The sequence below is a fragment of the Camelus ferus genome, chromosome 35 (assembly GCF_009834535.1).
Source record: "Camelus ferus isolate YT-003-E chromosome 35, BCGSAC_Cfer_1.0, whole genome shotgun sequence".
In the NCBI taxonomy this organism is placed as follows: Eukaryota; Metazoa; Chordata; class Mammalia; order Artiodactyla; family Camelidae; genus Camelus; species Camelus ferus.
Window position 1 is genome coordinate 26,735,666 of NC_045730.1, and position 22,312 is coordinate 26,757,977.

Here is a 22,312-nt window from a genome sequence, read left to right on the forward strand (position 1 = left end):
AATATTTTAGACTTTACAGGTTAGAAGATGTCTGTCACCACTAACCAGCTCTGCAAAAGCAGCGACAGATGGTGGGTAAATGAATGGGCGTGGCTGTGCTCTAATAAAACTTTACCAAAACAAGCTGTCAGCTAGATGTGATTCATGGACTGCAGTTTGCTGACAACTGTTCCAGTGTGGACGGACTGTATTGTTCTCACTAATGAATGTTTTATTTATTATAATCAGAATTTTAATAGCTTTATTGAGATACAATTAATATATCACAAAATTCACTCAAAGTATACAATTCAATGGCTTTTAATATATTCACTGAAGTTGAGTAACTATTGTCATGATCTAATTTTAGCACATTTTAAGTACCCCAAAAAGCAGCTCTGTAGCCCTTCAGACTAACTCTACATTTCTTCCAACACTGCCCCAGCCCTGGCAGCCACTAGTCTACATTCTCTTGCTATAGATTTGCCCATTTTGAGTACTTCATATAAATAGAAATATACAATACATGGTATTTTTAGACTGTTTTCTTACACTTAGCATGTTTTTCAGGTTCATCCGTGTTGTAGCATGTGTCAATACTTTGTTACTTTTTACTGTCAAATTATATCCCATTGGATGGATATACTCATTTTATTTATCCATTCGTCAGTTTACGGACATTTGGACTGTTTCCACTTTTTGACTATTATGAATAATGCTACCATGAATATCTATGTACAACTGTTTGTGTGGACATATGTTTCCTTTCAATTATAAACTCTTCTATTTCTTAAGAGTGTGAAACAATGGTACTAATTCCTCCTTAAATATGATAGAAACAGCCTAAATGTCCATTGACAGATGACTGGATAAAGAAGATGTAGTATATTTATATGATGGAATACTACTCAGCCATAAAAATGACAACATAGTGCCATTTGCAGCGACATGGATGTCCGTGGAGAATGTCATTCTAAGTGAAGTAAGCCAGAAAAAGAAAGAAAAATACCATGAGATTGCTCATATGTGGAAGGAAGGAAGGAAGGAAGGAAGAAAAAAGAAAGAAAAGAACGAGAAAGAGAAAAGAAAAAGGAAGGAAGGAAGAGAGAGAGAAAGACAAATGAACATAAATACAAAACAGAAACAGACTCATAGACGTAGAATAGAAACTTGTGGCTGCCAGGGGGAGGGGGGTGGGAAAGGACAGACTGGGAGTTTGAAATTTGTAGGTACTGACAGGCATATATAGAATAGACAAACAAGATTATACTGTATAGCACAGGGAAATAAATACAAGATCTTGTGGTAGCTCACAGTGAAAAAGAATGTGAAAATGAATCTATGTATGTTCATGTATAACTGAAAAATTGTGCTCTACACTGGAAATTGACACAACATTGTAAACTGACTATAACTATCTATCTATCTGTCTATCTGTATCTGATGGAACTCACCAGTGAAGCCATCTAGCCTGAGCATTTCTTGTTGGGAAATATTTAATTATCAATCAAATCTTTTAACATGTTACAGTTCCATTCAGATTTCCTAGTTCTTGAATCTGTTTACTCTGTATCTTTCTAGGAGTTTGTCAGTAAGTTACGTGTAGTGTGTGTACATACTCTGCCTAGTTCTCAGGGTCACTTGCCCTTTTTGTGGAATTATACATTCTTATTCTCATTCCTTCTATTGTACCTGCACACATTTTCTCCCAGTCCACTGCTTATCTTCTGACTTTGATTCATTTTTGAAGATGTTTTTAATTTTGATAGAGTAGGATGCCTTCCCTATGTTTACGATTTTGTTTTCTTACATTTATGTCTGTAATAAACATTAAATTTAATTTTTTGGATGCAGTGAAGCAAGCCGTCATTATTTTTTTGGCCATATGGATGCCTTTGCCTTGCTAGTGCCCAAACTGGCCACTGAAATTCATTGAAGACTTTGAATTTGCCACATTGGAATTATGATGACTCCACCTCTGACATAACGTAACTACCTGTGACACACGGACCTGGGCTAAAGACAGTCTGAAAACCAAGACAGCTTTTTACCCTTACTTCTGACCCTTCCGCCTCCTCAGGAAAAGCGCCATGATAGATTTCTTACTTGGCCTGCTTTCCCATCAGGACCACACATGATTCTGGTGATGGGTCATATTCTCACCAATGCTGACAACTTCATTCCCAAGACCAGTCACCAGATCTCAGCACTCTGCTCACCAAAGAGGCACTAGGGCCTTCAAAAACTGTCCTACAGTCCAATCTCTAGTTGGACTCCCAATTCATCCCATAATTGAAGAAAGAACTTTTCAAGGTCATGTGGTGTCCTGAGCCCTATTCAAACCCTTTAGGGAGGGGTGGATATGACTTCCCTTACCTTAAGCCTTAGAGAGGCACTCAGAAAACTGGTTGATGTTATGTTATGGAGAAGGCAGGCAGTAACAGTCAAGGAAGACCTTCCCTGTATACCTTAACTTTTCTTCCCTGCTTTCCCAAAAACATGGACAACAGAAACTACAACTAGCGAGAAAGGAGGAAATGAAAGAGAAAAGCCAACCTCATGCCCCAGCAGGCTCCACCTGGGGTACTGGGGCAGGGGAAGGGAAGAGAAGTCCTAACTCTGAATGAAAGTTAAAATACTGACTTAATATATGACAGGGAATTTTACTTTCCAATTCAGGATATTGATGACGATGATATTTAAGTTTATCATCTAAGAGTGATCGGAGAAGTCACAGTACTGTCCTAGGTCTTTACCTAGGAGCAGGGGAAGTAAGCCCAAATAAGCAAATATAAATAAGCACAAGGAGTCTGCAAAAAGCTGCTCTGTGACTTCATTCTGCGAGACATGCTTTTTCAACAACAGTGAAACTAACAAAGAGCCACCTGTAAGAACTGTGGGTACCCACACTCACTTTCAAGATACTTCTCAACATGCAAAGAAACATACTAAGCATATTTTGACCAGACAGTTGTTCAAGGCTGACTCTGTGAATAAGACAACGCAAGCTGGAAATTCTCTCCTTCAGTCAACTAGTCCTTCCCACTGCTCTGTTATGCCCAGGAATTCTAAGACTAGTTTTAACTAGCACCCACAGTCTAGGACGAGCAGTTAGAATAACCAGTAGTACAGAGTGCTTTAATACCCTGTCCCAATGGGAAAGGATGTTTGTGGAAACCAGCCTCCTACTTTAAGAATGCTCCTGGAACATGTTAAAAGCTTTCATCTGACAAACTGTGAAGGTTCTGGCCTTACCCTTTTGATAGGGAGGATTCCAGTAAGACAGAAGTGGGTAAAAAGTAAACAGAGCCTGAATATTACATACCAAGTACCTGGCCACCCAACAATGCAAGCCGTGAGTCCTCTAGCTCCAATTGTAGCAGCTGCCCGGGACATCCTTTTCTTCACACTTGATCTAGTACACTCATCTATTAAGTCTTGACCACCGAACTTGATCACTAGAGAAAATCTGATCATGTAAAATTTCCCAATTTTTCAATGTTGAATCCAAAGAAAATTTTTGAAAATGCTGTGATGTGAACTTTTCTGGATATGTTTTACTTTATTTAAAACATTTATTTAAAAAAGAATTATATGAGTTTACAAAGAATTATACCTAAGTGAAAAGTATATACACAGACTATACTCTTTGTATGACTGTAATTTTGCTTTTTAAAAATTGTGGTAAAGTACAAATAACATAAAATTTACCGTATTAAGCATTTTAAGTGTTCAGTTCAGTAGTCATAAGTATATTCATATTGTTGTACAGTCTCCAGAGCTCTTTTCATATTGGAAAAAACTGAAACTCTACACCCAGTAAATAACTCCCTGCTCCTCATTCCCCACGACACTGACAATCATCACTCTACTTTCTGTCCCTTTGAATCTGGCCATGCTGAAAGCCTCATAAGTGAAATTATACAACTCTGTCTCTTTGTGACTGGCTTATTGTACTCAAGCATCCATGTCCTCAAGATTCATCCATGTTGCACCGTGTGTCGGAATTTCTTTCTTTTTAAAGAATGAGTGAATATTCCGTTCCATGCATGTATCACATTTTCTTTATCCGTTCATCCACCACTGGACACCGGGGGTGCTTCTAGCTCTTTTCTATCATAAATAATGCTCCAGTGAACACGGCTGTACAAGTATCTCATCAAAACCCTGACTTTCCATTTTGGGGGGCATATGCCCAGAAATGGAATTGCTAGATTATATTTTTTGAGGATATATCATACTGTTTTCCACTGTGCTTATACAACTTCACATTCTGTATTATTATAATTTTAAGGTTTAAAATTATACACATAAAAATTAAGAACACTAAGCTTTTTAACACAGGTTTTTTTTTCTTATGCTTCCAAGTTTTTAAAAACAAATATGCACTCATTTTTATAATCAGGAAAATTAATTATTTTAAAAGCTTACCTCTGTAATGTATTTGCCTGTCTTCCAAATACTCTCAACATGGCATTAAGCCGATTAATCACTGAATTACCAGTTTCTACTGTTAAAAAAAAAAAAGGAAAACATTTAAAGGTATCACAAATGGCTGAAGTTACACCCAAATGCTGATATAACTGACTGCTGTATGTGAGAAGTAGATAAAGAGCAGATAGCAGAAGTGTGCAGCATGTATCAAAGGGGCCAAATAAATCAAGTGTATTGAGAAACTAAGTAAACCAGGGGCCCTGCTTTGAGAGGGTCAATACTCCTAAAATATTCAGAGTATGCTGGGAGAAGCCAGCTTTAGAAGAACCAAATCCAGAATCTCTTATAGGCAAGAGAGTAGTTAAAAATGCTTGCATAAAAAGTGATATGGTGTAATAAACAATATTTTAAAATTAATCTGATAATAGCATAGGACATAATTTAAAATTATGCCCTGCATATGGTAAAGGATTACAAAGAACATCAGTTGTTACTGCTGTCAGAATTTGAAAACACAGTTCCCAGGAGGGAGAAAAGGTCCTGCTATGGACAGAATGTTCATGTTCCCTCAAAATGCATGTATCAAAACCCTACCCTCCGACGCAATGATACTTGAAAGTGGGTCTCTGAGAGGTAATTAAGCCCTGAGGATGGAGCCACACCAGACTCTATGAGAGCACCTGCTTTCTTTCCTCTGCTCTCTCTCCATCGTCCGAGGACATGGCAGGAAGATGGCCACCTGCAAACCAGGAGGAAGGCTCTCCCAGGACATGACCGTGCTAGAACCCTGATTTGAACTTAGCCTCCAGAATTGTGAGAAATACACTTCTGTCATTTAATACACTCAGCCTGTGGCAATCTGTTTGGCAGCCCATTTCTACAACTCTACTAGCTCAGGAACTTCAACTCAGCAGCTCAAGATGTACAGGTGGGAGCGTCCCTCTTCCAGTACCAAGGTCCAACAGCGTGGGGGACCGTCCAGCTGCTCTTCCTCAAGTTCTCACTGTGAATAATTTTAAAACAGAAGAAAAGAGACCAGAGAACCCATTGAACTGTTCCATTAAAGGCCCTTTCCTGAGCACCTCAGGTTAACCAGGTGGCTTACAGAATCATTCTGAAACAGCCAGAATGGTAAGAGGAGATTGAGCTGTTTCCTGTATTCTGTGGACGGAGCAGGACCTCTTTTCTCTATTATAAAAGCTTCGGTATTTTATTAATAAATTAATAAAAATTATTAGTAATGACTGTGTGTTATTTACCAATGGACTTTTTCCTCTTGGAAAGAAACCTAAGAGACAGTCAGCATCTAGGCTGCACGTTACACAGAGGGATTACAGAAATGGGATAAAACGTACCTCACGTGCTCTTATCCTGCTTTATCGCTTTAAATATCAAGGAAAATGCTTCTAAGCATTTTATATAAAGTTATCTTATTTTTTTAAAGCTACACAGCATTCCATTGCTGTAAGGTTCTGTCATTCATTTAGCCAGTCCTAAAAATCCATGTTGCTTTCTGTTTTCACTCTTACAACTTTGCTACCAGCAGTACTGTTGCTGGAAACAGAAATATAGAAATTATCTATATGAACATCAGAAGAATAATAAATAAATTATGGCATAACCATAAAATTAAATACTATATGGTCATTAAAATCACTTACACACTCATGCCAGTACCTCTGTAAAGGCAAATTACTAAAAACAAAGTTGTTGAATGTTTCCAATAACTTTCTTCCATTTTTGGTACATAATACCAGAGTGAACTCCAAACACATGTGGACAATTTTCATTTCAACCCACAAAGTATGACAGAGTCCTTTTTTTCCACATGTCACCAACTGCCAATTGTTGTTAATGTCTGACTTCAATACCTCTCGTAAGTAAAATACTCTTCCTTGTTACTTTACTTTGCATTTCCCTGACAACAATTTGGTCAAGCATCATTTCATCTGTTTTTAGACATTTTATTTCTTCCTCTGTAAAATGCTTCTTCACATGTTTGTCCATTTTTCTTTCTCCTGAGTTGTCTGCCTTTTTATTATTCATTTGTAGGCACCAATTAATACTAGCATGTTGTGTGTTAACACAATTAATAGTCTGCTAAAATGCTGGAGAGGCTGTGGAGGAAAGGGAACCCTCCTACACTGCTGGTAGGAATGCAGTTTTGTGCAGTCACTGTGGAAAACAGTATGGAGATCCCTGAAAAGACTACGAATAGACTTACCATATGACCCAGGAATCCCACTCCTGGGCTTATATCCAGAAGGAACCCTACTTCAGGATGACACCTGCATCCCAATGTTCATAGCAGCACTATTTACAATAGCCAAAACATGGAAACAGCCTAAATGTCCATCAACAGATGACTGGATAAAGAAGAAGTGGTATAGTTATACAATGGAATACTACTCAGCCATAAAAATCAACAACATAACGCCATTTGCAGCAACATGGATGCTCCTGGAGAATGTCATTCTAAGTGAAGTAAGCCAGAAGGAGAAAGACAAATACCATATGAGATCACTCATATGTGGAATCTAAAATTAAAAACAAACAAACAAAACATAAATACAAAACAGAAATATACACATAGACATAGAATACAAACTTGTGGTTGCCAAGGGAGCGGGAGGTGGGAAGGGACAGACTGGGAGTTCAAAACGTAGAACAGATAAGATTATACTGTGTAGCACAGGGAAATATACACAAGATCTTGTCGTAGCTCACAGAGATACAAGTGTGACAGTGAATACGTATATGTTCATGTATAACTGAAAAATTGTGCTCTACACTGGAATTTGACACAACATTGTAAAATGATTATAAATCAATAAAAAATGTTAAAAAAAAAAAAACAATTAATAGCCTGCTATTGCTTACTGACATTTCTAATGTACAGAATTTTTGAACTTAGCCAAATCTACTCATTTTTTACTTTTATACTTTCTAGGCTTTGTTTCATTCTTTAAAAGTCCCAATATAAACAAATTCCCTAATATTCTTCTTTATTTTATAATCATGAGCTATATCATACTTACTGAGAGATATATAAAAATACATTTATAGTTTAATGAACAGTCACAAACATCCACACAACCAGCACTCGAGGTCGGCTCCTGGCCTCCAGGGTCTGCCCAGATCCTAAGGGCCTCTCTACGCAGCCTGCCCATTCATAGCCCTTTACTTCGCCCTACAGGTGCAGACTACCCTGTTTTTTTCTTCTCACCTTTATATCTTTTCTACCTTTATTAATATCCTTAATAAACAGCTAAGTTTCCTAGCTTTTAACTTATTATAAATGAAAATGCTCCATATATTAGGACTTCATTCAGTCACCAGTATCTCTGGAAGACAAATGGTGTCAGCAGCGGCTGGACTGCAGACATTTTCATTATGACATGCTTGTCCCCTATATGACTAGACCACAATCTATGTCCCCACTCTACTCTTCACTTTGAGGACTATTACAAACAAAACTGATATGAAAACTCTTGTACCCAAGAATCTAAGGACATCACCAAAACAGCTAAGTAAGAGACCCTAGCCTCTGTTCCCCAACAAAGACCAGCAATTAAACAGCTGTCCACAGAACAGCTGCCTGGGACAGCTCTGGAGTCCACTTTAAAAACTTCAGCAACACACTGGGATGAAAAACCTGAGAATAACTGCACAAAAATGAAAAGAACCGCTTCACTGTGTCTGCGCCACCCCACCCCCAAGCCAGCATGGCTCAGTGCAACTGCCCAGCTAGAAAGAGAGAAGGAAGAGGGCGGTGAGCGACAACTTAACTGACCTTTCCTGACACGGCACAGAGGATCTGCCTGGATCTCACCCCACCCAGAGATGAGCCACACAGGCGGCTAGGAACAAGGTGGGAAAGCAGGGCTACCCGTATCAGCCACGGAGCTTGAGTCACCACAGCCCCCAGCCCGCTCCGCTCAGGAGCCCAGCAGCTTTTACCACTGATGGCGAGCACAGCCCCCGCGGACAACCTGCAGTTTTCACCAGCTTCACCCCTGGCACTCACTGATGCCAGCTGCCTGAGGCCCTCCCCATTTCCTGCCCCAACCACCACCGTCACGGGAGCCCAGGAACCACCCCAGCAGCCAGCAGAAGCCTCCGTGGCTGAGACACCAGCCTAGACCTCTGGGGCTCAGACTCACCACCACGCACACACCCAGGTCCAGCACCTCCAGCTGTACATCCGCGCTCTCCCAGCCCTGATCGTCAGCACCCTCCACTGCCATCTGCACACCCACAGGGAGACAGTGCAGCCACAGGAGAGCACGCCCACGGCAGGTTCCCCACAGCTGCTTGTGGGCCGAGATCAGGCCATCTTCTATCTCTGACATGCACCACTGCCCTCACCCCACCTGCACCTAGCCCCTCCAACCATGCCCCAGCATGCCCCTGGCCTGTCACCAGCTCCACTGCCGTGTTCCAGCAGCAAGAGACCCAGAAGCCACAGTGATGCACACTGACAGCCAGGGCTTCTGAGCTGAAGATGTGCCCACAGTTAGCCCCACCCTTGCTTCCTGTCCTGGGCCCCACCACTATGTGTGTGTTTGCAACTGGCCACTGTCACTACCCAGGCACCTGCAGCTGGCCCAGAGCCAAGCACATGTGTACCACCAGCGCAGGCCACTACCACTGCCTGCCCGGGGCCTTGCTGCCCCACCTGAAGACAATGCTGAGGACCCCATCAGCCTTGCAGCTTCTGAAGACTCCTGCAGCATTCACAAAGGACCACCCAGCTGTCCGCACTGTGGACTGCAACAGCCTGAGCCGACGAGTCACAGTGCCCCGAGACCCAGTCCACTTCCTGTCCCCACACCTGCCCCCCTACACCACGACACCTGGGCTCGTGGCATACTTGGCATTCCCCTCCCCCCTCCGTGGCTGAAAATCCTTCCTTACTGAAGTCATTCCGTAAAGTCTGCAAGAGATGACTGCTTCTTCCAACGTGCAGGTGTCTACAAAAGGACACACGGCTCATAAGGAATCAGGGAGACATAACTCCACCTCCAGTAACTGGCCCCCAAGACATGAAGGGACAGGAACTGCCCAATAAAGAATGCAAAACAATTCCTCTGAAGACGCTCAGAGAGCTATAGGAGAACAAAGAGAAACTATGTAACGACATCAGGAAAATAATACAAGACCAATCGTTCAACAAAGAGGTAGAAAACATTAAAAAGAACCAAACAGATTTTAGAGTTGAAGAATACCATGAAATATATACTAAAAAAAACAAAAGTAGGACTACATCAGACTAAAAAGCTTCTGCACAGACAAGGAAGCCATCAACAAACTGAAAAGGCATCATACGGAACAGGAGAAAGTATCTGTAAACCACTCAATGACAAGGGGCTAATATCCAAACTATATAAAGAACTCATACAGCTCCATAGTTAAATAATCATCATCATCATCTGATTCCAAAATGGGCAAAGAACCTGGATGGACATTTTTCCAAAGAGAGTGCACAAATGACTATCAGGTACATGAAAAGGTGCTCAACTACACTAATCACCAGGGAAATGCAAATCAAAACCACAGTGAGGTATCCCCTCACCCCTATTAGAATGGCTGTTACCTAGAAGACAAGAGATAACAAGTGCTGACAAGGGTGTGGAGAAAGTAGACTGCTGATGCACTGCTGGTAGGAATGTAAATTGGTGCAGCCACTATGGAAAACAATATGGAGGTTCCTCCAAAAATTAAAAATAAAACGACATTATATGACCCACCTCTGGACATATATCCAAAGGAAATGGAACAGGTTATCAATGAGATGTATCTGCACTCTCATGTTAGCATATTAAAAATAACCTAAATGTCCACTGATGGATGAATGTATACATACGTATATATGTATATAGTGGAATATTATTCAGTCATAAAGAAGAGGGAAATGCTGCCTTTTGCCACAACATGAATGGATCTTGAGGGCATTATGCTAAGTGAAATAAGTCAGAAATGAAAAAATGAATACTGTATGATATCATTTATATGTTGAATATAATAAAGTTGAACTCATATAAACAGAACAGAATGGTAGTTACTCAGGGATTGGGGTAGAGGATATGGGGATATGATGGGGATATGATACCCAGTTAGAAAATGAGTAAGTTCTAGGGACCTAATGCACAGCATTGCTATTGTAGATAACAATACTGCATTACATACTTGAAAGTTGCCAAGAGAATAGATTTTAAAAGTTCCTATCAGAAAGACGAAAATGGTAATTATGTAACATTACAGAGGTATTAGCTAACACAATGGCGCTAACATTTTGTAATATGTAAGTACCTCAAATAGCATATTGTACACCTTACACTTATACAATGTTATATGTCAGCTATATCTCAATAAAGTTGGAGAAAAAATAAAATGGTCAATTAAATCCTCAAAAGGCAGAGAAAGAGCAGACCAAAAGTTGGAGCAAACTGGAGAATGTCATTCTTAATGAAGTAAGCCAAAAAGAGAAAGAAAAATACCATATGATATCACTCACATGTGGAATCTATTTTTAAAAAATGACAAATGAACTTATTTATAAAGCAGAAACAGACTCACAGACATAGATAACAAACTTATGGTTGGCAGAGGGGAAGGGGTGGGAAGGGATAAATTGGGAGTTTGAGATTTGCAGATACTGACTGGTATATATAAAATAGATAAACAAGTTTATACTGTATAGCACAGAGAACTATACTCAGTATCTTGTTGTAGCTTACGGTGAAAAATATGAAAATGAATATATGCATATTCATGTATGACTGAATCATTATGCTATACACCAGAAATTGACACTGTTATAAACTGACTATACTTCAATTAAAAGAAAAGTAAAAAAAAAAAAAAAAGTTGGAGCAAAGAACAAGGGCAACAAACAGAAAACATTAATAAGCAGACACTAATCCAACTGTATCAATAATCACTCTGAACATCAGGGGTCTAAATGTACCAACTTAAAGACCAACTGCCAGAGTGGATCAAAAACAAAACCTCGCTATATGTGTTAATTTCAGGTGTGCAAAGTGATTCAATTATACATATGCATATATATTCTTTTTTCAGATTCTCTTCCATTATAAGTTATTACAAGTCACTGAATATAGTTCCCTGTGCTATACAGCAGGGCCTTGTTGTTTGTCTGTTTTACACATACTAGTGTATATATGTTGATCCCAAACTCCTAATTTATCTCTTCCCCCAACCCCCTTCCCCTTTGGTAACCATAGTTTGTTTCCTATGTCTGTGAGTCTATTTCTCATTTGTAAATAAGTTCATTTGTATCATTTTTTTTTCTAGATTCCACATAAAAGTGGTATATTATATTTGTCTTTCTCTGACTTACTTCACTTAATATGATAATCTCTAGATCCAACCATGTTGCTGCAAATAGCATTATTTCATTATTTTTGTGGCTGAGTAATATTCCATTATATATGTTTATACACCACATCTTCTTTACCCAGCCATCTGTCAATGGAAATTTAGGTTGCTTCCATGTCTTGGCTACTGTAAACAGTGCTGCTATGAACACTGGGGTGCATGTATCTTTGTGAATTATAGTTCCATCTGGATATATGCCCAGAAGTGGGACTGCTGGATCATTTGGTAACTCTATTTTTAGGAAACCAACTTTAAATATAAAGACACAAATGGATTAAAAGTGAATGGAAGGAAAAAGATATACCATGCTAATATTAATCAAAAGAAAGCAGGAGCAGCTATATTAATTTTGAACAGAGAAGACTTAAGAACAAAAAAAAACGTTATTAAGAATAAAGAGGGGCATTTAATGCTAAATGAGTCAGCTCTGCAACAACATGTAATAATCCTCAATGTGTATGTGTCTAACTACAGAGCATCAAAACAAGTGAGGCAAAACTGGTGCACCACAAGGAGACAGAGATGAATCCACCATTGTAACTGGAGACTTCAACACCCTTCTACCAGAACTGGACAGATACAGGAGGCAGATAATCAGTAAGGACTTAGTGAACTCAACATCACCACCATTCAGCTGGATACGATAGACGCTACAGACTAATTCACACAACAACAGTAGAATATACATTGTTCTCAAAGTCACATGGTACATACACCAACACACACCATATTCTGGGCCATTAAATACACCTCAACAAATTTAAACAACAGAAATTATATAATGTCTGCTGTCAGACCCCAACACAATTAAATTTAAAATCTGTAACAGAAAGATAGCTTGAAAATCACAGCATATTTGGAGATTAAACAACATACTACTAAATAGCACATGTGACAAAGAAGTGTTGGAGAAACTAAAATACATTTTGAACTAAGTTAAAGTGAAAATGTAACATCAAATTTTGTGAACTGCAATGGAAGGAAATATATAGAATTTAATAAATATATTACAACAGAAGAAAGATATTAAATCAATAATCTAAGCTTTTACCTTAGGAAACTAGAAAAAAAGATCAAGTTAAATTCAAAGTAAGTAGAAGAAAAGAAATAATAAAAATTAGAGCTGATATCAATGAAAGTGAAAACAGGAAATCATTACAGAAAATCAAATAAACCAAAAGCTGCTTATTCAAAAAAAATTCAGAAAATGAATACACCTCTAGCCTAAACTTATGCTAACAGATTTGATAATTTAGATGAAATGGACCAATTCTTTGAAAGATGCAATCTAGCAAAACTCACACAAGGAGAAACAGATATTCTGAATAGAATATGTATCTTATATCTTAAAGAAATGGATCAATAATTGATACCCTTCTAAAACAGAAAGCACCAGGACTGATTTCACTGGCAAATTCTACCAAACCCATAAGGAAAATCATACCAATTATCTGCAGTCTACTCCAGATGACAGAAGCAAAAGAGAGACTTCCTAACTCATTTTATGAGACCAGCATCACTCTAATATTAAGATCAAAGACATTACCAAACAAGGATAACTGCACACCAATATCGCTTATGAAAACAGATGCAAAAATCCCCAAAAAGACAGCAAACCTAATCCAACAAGGTAAGGGAAAAATTATACACTACTATCAGGTGAGATATTTCCCAAGTATGCAAGACTGGGTCAATATCTGAAAATCAGCTAATATAATCTATCATATCAATAGTCCAGAGAAGAAATATCATATGATCATGTCAAAAGATGCATAAAAAACATTCCAAAAAATCTAAAACTCAGTCATGACAAACAACTCTTTGCAAACTAGAAATAAAAGCAAATATCCTCAACTTGATATAGGAAACCAAACAAAAGACCTACAGCTAACACCATACTTACTGGCAAGAAACCAAACGCTTTCCTCCTACATCAGGAACAAGACAAGGGTGTTCCCTCTCACCACTCCTATTCAACATCACACTAGAAGTCCTAACTACCACAACAGTATAAGAAAATAAAAAGTAAAGATTGAAAATGAAGAAGTTGTCTTCTTCTACAATGGATGATTGTACAGAAAATCCCGAAGAATCACCAAAAATCTCCTGGAAGTATTAAGTGATTACAGAAAGATTACAGCATACACGAGTAATATACAGAGGTGAATTGCAACTGCTTTCTTATATACCAGCAATAAACAAGTAGAACTTGAAATTACAAACACACGAGTTACGTTAGTACCAAAACCTCAATACTTAGGTATTAATCTAAATATACGTGTACAAAATCTCTATAAGGAAAAGTACAACAATGTGATGAGAGAAATGCAAAAAAAATACATAAATGGAGAGATAATCCATGTCCATGGGTAGGAAGAGTCGCTACTGTTAAGACATCAATTTTCACCAATTTGATCTGTAGATGTAATGCAATCCCAATCAAAAATCTAGCAAGCTATTCTGTGGATATCAACAGACTTATTATAAGCTTTATACAGAAAGGAAACAGATCCAAAGAAGCCAATAAAATACTGAAGAAGAACAAAGTTGGAGGACTGACACTATCCAACTTCAAGACTTACTATAAAGCTATAGTCATCAAGACAGGCTGGTATTGGCAAAGAACAAACAAATCCATCGAACAGAACAGAGATCCCAGAAACAGACCCACACAAATATAGTCAACTGATTTTTGGCAAAGGAATGAAGGTAACTCAATGGAGAAAGGTTTGTCTTTTTGCCAAATGGTGCTGGGAAAACTGTACATCGATATGCAAAAAATAATTTAGGCACAGACTTTACACACCACACAATAACTAATTCAAAATGAATCACAGATTTAAATATAAAAGGCAAAACAAAATTTCTAGAAAATAATATAGGAAAAAATTCCCAGTTACACTGTGTTTGAAGATGACTTTTAGGCATAACATCAAAGGCATCACTCATGAAATAAAAATGTTCAACTTCATTAAAATTTAAAACTTCTGCTCTGCAAAAGATACGTTAAGAGAATGAAAATACAAACCATGGACTGAGAAAAAAATCTTTGCAAAACACGTATCTGACAAAGAATTTATGTCCAAGATATACAAAGAACTCTTAAAATTCAACAATAAGAAAGCAAATGACCCCTTTAAAAAGGTGAGTAAAAGATCTCAATACTTCACCGAAGATATATATAGATGGCAAATAAACACATGGAAAGATGTCCAATGTCATATAGCATTAGGGAATCACAAATTAAAACATGGAGTAAAATAAACAATAAAATAAAATAAAATATGAGATAACACTAAACACCTTCTCGAATGGCTAAAATCCAAAATTCTGACAACGCCAAATGCTGACAAAGATGTGGAGCACCAAAAATTCTCATGCTCATTGCTAGCAGAAATGCAAAATGATGCAATCTCTGTACAAGACAGTTTGGCAGCTAAACATATTTTTACTATATGATCCAGCAATCGTGCTCCTTGGTATTTACCCAAATGAGTTAAAAAAATGTCTATCCACATAAAGAATTTTGTTTATAGCAGCTTTATTCATAATTGCCAAATCTTAGACACAACCAAGATGTCCTTCAATAGACGAATGGATAAACAAACATGTACATCCATACATAGATTCACACAATAAAAATAAATGAGCTATAAAACCATGAAAAGACAGAGGAATCTTAACTGCATATTGATAAGTAAAAGAAAGACTATATGATTTAAAACAGAGGATATTCTTGAAAAGGCAATATTCTAAAGACAACAAAAAGATTAGTGGCTGGCAGGGATTCTGGTGAGTAGAGAGATGAACAGGTGGATGTGGGATCTTCAGGACATGAAACTCTTCTGTGTGACATTGTAATGGTGGATACATAACATTATGCATTTGTCACAACCCGCAGAACTGCATGATACAAAGACTGAAACCGAGGTAAACTGTGGACTTGAGTTAATAATAATGTATCAATACTGGTTCATCCACTTTAAACAATGCACCACACTAATGCAAAATTTAATAATTGAGGAAACTGTGCAAGGAGTGGGGAAGAGAGTGAGCATATGGAAACTCTGTACTTTCTGCTCAATTTTTCTATAAATGTAAACCTGCCCTAAAAAATAAAGTTCATTAGCTATAAATGATACAACATGAAGATTAAACGATAGTCTAAAAGAAGGAAAAAACAGTGGAATTCAAAGGTCGCTTTCGTCTTAATGGTTAGGCTCTGGACTCTAACAGAGTTTAGAGAATGAGGGAAGACGAGAATAAAAGCAGGCTGGAGAAGTGAAGAGGAGAACTGTTAAGAAAGAGAGAGTGCGCACAGGAGGAGCAGCAACGCAGAGAACGAGCAGACCTGCAGCAGCGGCGCCCAGGGACCGAGACAGCTGCCACAGGAAGACACGTCGCAATCTGTAAAAGGGTTTTCTCCACACTGTGCAATGTAACTGTCCTCTACTGCCCTTAAAAACCATGAGTAAAGTTTCTACTATTATACTTTATTCTTCTGGAACCTGGGCTCATGGTTAGAAGATGTGCCCCTCTGGCCTACAAGTAGGTACAGACTTCCACTTTTGTCCATGATGGAGCAGCAGGGACCAGAATTACCCTTTTACTTTAAACCAATTAAAATCTGGACAAAATATATGAAACAGCAACATTCAGATACAGGAAAACAAGATCCAAAGCAGTAATCCCTAACAGAAGGAAAACAAAGGCGAGCTCTGCGAGGACCCCAGCTTACTGGCTGGAGTTCCAAGGCCACAGCATAAGGAAGGGAAATCCAAACAAAGCTTGCCAGTCTCCCTGAGCTCAGAGACAGGATATAGCACATGGGGAGGCCAAAGCAGCAGTAACTCACAGGGCACAGAGTTAGACAGAAGGCAGCTGTGCAGATGAGGGAGACAGAGCTCCACAGACGTGCGCGGGCTCCTCGCAACACAGAGGGTGCCTTTTCCTATGTGTCTGCGCCAAAGCTCCGGACCCCTCTCCACCCACCCAGCCCGCCAGGGCCACCTGGGGCCGCAGCCTCCCCGGACTGTGCAGTACGTGCTGCAGGACGCAACACGTCCACATGAGGGCCTGCGGCTCAAGTCGTCAAGGACGGGATTGCCCTCAGCTTCTTTCAATCAGATCTTATTTTCTACTTCTAAATTCTATTCCACAGCATACACTTCATAGCTATTTCAAAATTCTCTCCAATATTAAGACAGGAGGAAGGTAGTCTCTCCTTTCTGCTGACAAGTAGGCAGGAGTCTGAGTTCTTGCAGCTCTTTATATTCCAGTTAAATCCTTAGTGTGCTTGAGATGATCCGTAATGCACAGTCACAGACCTACAAGTGAACTCCCCAGCTTATCACCGCTCGCCTCAGAGGCCTAGCACACCTGCAGCATTTCTGTAGCACATTCTAATCACAACTGAAAATCCTCCATTCCAAGTGACAGCATGGCGCTCTTCAAAAAGGAGTCTGTTCTTGGTAGCAGGTAGTGGCCAAGGAACCTCAGAGTGCACTTGACAGCCAGCACCGCTGTGTGGCTCCGAACTCCAGTGAAGTTACGCTGTAACTTAATAATTATTACTCCAAATCACAGAAAATTACAGAAATCACTGCACTCAGCAGAGGTCATTAATACAGCAGTGCTCAGTGAGTGGAGACTTACTTGGCTCTGTCGCAGAAACATCTGCCATTTCTTCAGTTGAGTGGGCTTTTAGGAATTCTGAAATAATTAATAGTGAATTTGTCATAAGTTTCAAATATCAATTTTATGTATTGAGTTTAAATTTCAGTTTTTATTTTATTAACTCATTCAAGAGATTCCAAGAAATTCTAGGAAAAACAGCAGAGCTGCCAACACAGTAGACCCTCCCCATCAGGCAACAAAGGGTAGCACCTGAGAGACTGTGTACAGCAAGGGAGCGATGTGGACGCATCATTTTCTCAAGACAACCTGCCTTCCTCTTGCGCTCTCCTGGTTAACGCTATCACTCTTGAATCTCCCTTTCATATCCAATCGCTGAGCTTTGCCGATTTTACCAAGTAAATATTCCTTAAATCTGCCCCTTTTCATTTATGCTCTGATGCAGGCACTTGTCACACATCTAAGATCCAGCAGTACCTTACATTTCCTTCTCCCAGTCCCCAAACCTAGCTCCTCAACGTGGAGAATAATCTCTTTCAGATAAAATCCAACATGTCACTTTCCTACAAAAAAAATTGACGATTCTATCGCACCCTGGGGAAGGAGGGAAGGGAGGAAGGACGGAAAGTGTCCCTTAGCACAGCGTCTATTCCCTGCCGAGGCTCTCCCCGCCCCCACCTCATCCCTGCCCACACTTCACACTTCAATGTCAGCCACTGGTGGCTCCCTGTTCATACGTTTTTCATGCTGTACCCTCCTCTCAGAATACCAAATATCTCCCTTCTTCACTAGAAGAATTCCTATTCATCCCTTAAGGCTGCTTAAAACCTTTCTAACTCCCTCAGGTTGAACCAACTGGCTCCCTTCTGTGGACTCACTGCAAATTACACATACCTGATCACGCATCAGACTATATTAAAATGACACATAATGTGTTTGCATCCTTACTATGTTGTGGGTTTTATAAGGGTAACAACCAAGTTTTATTAAGTTTGTGTACTCCCAGAATCTGGAACATACTAAGAGTTTATATTGAAAACAGCAAACTCTCCCCTGAATACCTTTTTAAATTTACCACTGTATAACTTTTATGGCTACAAATCTTTAAACTGTAAGTCTCCAAATGTTGAGTTTAGGAAACCCTATAAAGGCTACATATGTATAAAATATCATTACCGTCAATTTTGTGCTCTATACTTTCATAACTCTTCAGTGCTGCTGGTGGACTTTCAGTATCCCTGCTCAAATCCCAATAAATAAAACATTTATTTATTATCAAAGAATAAGAATTTAAATCACACTTAAGAAGTAGAACATATTCTCTAGATATAGGCAGTTTATAAAATAAAATTTAACATGTTTGTTAACCTTTATTCATAGGCATTCAGGTAAATAATTAGCAAGTAAATAAGTAAAAAAGTCCAACTATGTGATTCTATGGTTTCTATGCATTCCATGAATATAATTACATATACCAACAATAACATTAAAAAAACAGCAAAACTAAATTGGGCAGAAGCATGAGTTTTCTTTTCACCAATGTATTTTAATCATGTACTCAATTATTAAAAGCACAAGCTCTGGAACCAGACTGCCTGGCTCAAAACCTGCTTTACCCACTAAATACATGACATTTGGTAACTTACTTAATCTGAACCTCAGTTTCTTCACCTGTCAGAACTGCAGTATTAGAGTACCAATCTCATAAAGCAGTTGTAAGGATCAAAGGGCACATGTAAAGTTACTAGGAAAACACCTGGAACACATCAGACACTCAAAATGCAGGTATTAACATTAATATATGGCCTGAAATTAATGTCATGACTCATAGCAGACAGCTCAAGTGAACAGATCCGAACCTCTGAGCCAAGGCTCTGTAACTGCAAAGCCAGCTCAAGTGTCACTCCATCATTCCTGCAGGTCTAGTCTTCAACAGACGGAGAAATCAGTAAGGCAACTGCACGGTAAACAGCAGCCTTTCCCAACAGCGGGTACTTCCTACTTTAAGTAAAATAAAGTAATTTTCTGTATGTTTAATACAAAAAAGTGATTGTTTACAAATGTAAAGTTTTACTTGGATAAGTTACTATACCAGATATGGCTGGGGATAGTGGAACAAATGAGTTGGAGTTGATTTCATTCAGCTATTCGTAAAAATTACTTATACTGATTTACTGTTTATTACATGTGATAGGAAACATGCAGATATGCATGACTGGTTCTAATCTTGAGGAAATGACAGTCTTGAGAGGAAAGCTTACACATGAGAGATTAAATTAATAAATTATTAACTTAAAATAATATCTAATAATTGATTAATTCATAATAAAACTATTAGGTATATTATTGGATGCCAAATAATAGGGGACAAGACAGAAGTAACACGGAGATCACTGGAGGACAGGGTTTCTCACCCCCAGCACCGCTGGCAGTTTAGACTGGACGCTTCTCTGTCATGAGGGATGATCTGGAGCACCTTAGAATGTTTAGCCGTGTCTCTAACCCTGCCTCACAAGTGCCAGTAGCGTTTCCCAACTGGAGTTGTGACAGCCAAAGTGTCTACAGACAAGTGTCCTCTGGGGCACAAAACAGCCACCACTTGGGAATCAGTGCTACAAGGGAACACCTGTCCCACTGCACACAATACCACACAGATCCATAAAGGCCACATAAGCAAAGCTTGACAGCAGTCAGACCCAAATCTCAGTAGAATGCCCTGAAATTTCTGCTGTAGAAAGAGAAGCCTGGTTGAAGAGTCTCCATGAGACAGTTTCTCACTCCTATCTTTGCAAGACTGACACAAGCCCATTTCTCATCTACTTCCCTAATTTCAGCTGAGCACAGACTTTTACCCGTCTCTTTCTTAAAGAACAGCTGATGGTCCCTCTGTACGACCACAAAGGTGCATGGCTGTCATTTAGATTTGGCTTCTCCATGGCAGAGCAGCAAACTACTTGTCTGCTCAGTCATCTGGCCCCCTTCTCTGTGCTGTCCAAGGAAACTAGGAACACCGGGTGCCGGCACCGTGCTGCCCTTGCCTGTGCTTTCTGTGCATGGAATCAAGTGTTCACCACCTCGGCGTCCAATGTCTCCTTGCCAGCCTAACATGTGGAAGCATGACAAGCCAGCTCACCGATGCCACGGTGCTGCTACTTCGGCCTGACTGCTGGCCAATCATGTAAACAAAAGCATATTAAAAAAAAAATAGTTTTTAAGATACAACAATGAAAGGGGATAGAAAGTACCAAGGAAATTTAGCAGAATAAACTGGGAAAGAGTTGGGTAGATGATGCAGTTTATAACGATTATGAATCAGCTAGAGATCATCATACCAAGTAAAGTCAGAGGGAAAAAGACAAATATCATATGGTATCACTTACATGTGGAATCTAAAAGAATGACACAAATAAACTTATTTACAGAATAGAAACAAACTCACAAACACAGAAAACAAACTTATGGCTACCAAAGGGCTACCAAAGAGGAGGTGGGATAAATGAGGAGTTTGGGATTAGCAGATACACACTACTATATATAAAACAGATAAACAACAAGGTCCTACTGTACAGCACACAGAACTACATTCAATAGCCTGTAATAACCTATAATAAAACAGAATATGAAAAAGAATATATATGTATAACTGAATCACTATGCTGTACACCAGAAATTAATACATTTTAAATCAACTATACTTCAATTTTTAAAAAAAAGAATATCCTAAGTAATACTGTAGTAATTTTTTATGGTGACTAGACTTGCCATGGCAATCATCTGCAATACAGTTAAATGTCAAATCACTATGTTGTGTGTCTGAAATTAGCACTAATATTTTACATCAATTATACAGCAATAAAAAGTACAACAGAACCAAGAGAGATCACTGTCAACATTATACACCACTTAAATTGTGTGACACTAGAAGTAAATTCCTAGAAGCATACACCCTACCAAGTTTAACCATGAAGATAAAAATAAACTGAAGAGACCCAGAACTAATTAGGTAATCAAAAAACTCCCAACAAATAAAAACCCAGGACCAGATGGTTTCACAGGTGAATCATATGAAACATTTAGAGAATTAATGCCAATTCTTCTCAAAGTAGTCCCAAAACTGAAGAAAGGGAACACTCCCAAACTCATTTTATGAAGCTAACATTAACCTGCTACTACAACCAGGAAAAAAAAAAACTACAATTCCAATAGCCCTGATGAACAAAGATGCAAAAATCCTCAGCAAAATGCTAAAAAACTAAATTCAACATTGAAAGTATCATACACCTTGAGCAAATGAGATTTATCTCTGGATATAATGATGTCAAACATACGCAAACCAGAAAGTGAGATACGCCCGATTAACCTAATGGAAGATTAAAACCATATGATCATCTCAACAGATACAGAAAAAGCATTTCACAAAATTCAACACCTTTTCCTGGTGGAAACTGTCAACATGTTTATTGCAGTAGTATTCACAACTCCGATATACAGGAACAACCTACGTTTTCATCAGTGGATGAATGAATGATGACATTCACTTGGTACATACACAACGGAAATGCTGCCATTTGTGACAGTATGGATGAACCTGGACGATGTTATGCTAAGTGAAATAAGCCAGAGAAAGACAAACACTATGATTTTGCTTACGTGTGGAAGTTAAAAAGTCCTATTTTTAGAACCAGAGATTAGAATGGTGGTTGCCAGGGGCTGGGGGATTGGTGAAATGGGGTGACACTGATTTTGTTGTTGTTGTTGTTGTTGTTGTTGTTGTTGTTTTTTAACATTTTTTACTGATTTATAATCATTTTACAATGTCCTTTTTTTTGTTTGGCGGTTTTTTTTTAACTTTTTTATTGATTTT

The 22,312-nt window shown here is 38.8% G+C and overlaps 1 protein-coding gene and 1 long non-coding RNA gene across 2 annotated transcripts in view; one reads left to right on the plus strand and one right to left on the minus strand.

Annotated features, from left to right (window-relative positions):
• Positions 1-22,312, minus strand: part of CCDC7 (coiled-coil domain containing 7) — a 193,243-nt gene that overhangs the window by 129,796 nt on the left and 41,135 nt on the right. Inside the window, exons 7-9 of the mRNA XM_032474099.1 lie at positions 18,625-18,686; positions 17,470-17,526; positions 4,411-4,486 (exon numbers count right to left, since the gene is read on the minus strand). Coding sequence (XP_032329990.1) covers positions 4,411-4,486; positions 17,470-17,526; positions 18,625-18,686 — 195 coding nt within the window. The remainder of the gene's footprint in view (positions 1-4,410; positions 4,487-17,469; positions 17,527-18,624; positions 18,687-22,312) is intronic.
• LOC116661595 lies at positions 896-20,843 on the plus strand. The gene is made up of 2 exons (XR_004317542.1): positions 896-937; positions 20,765-20,843. It is a non-coding gene; the product is annotated as an uncharacterized LOC116661595 (long non-coding RNA).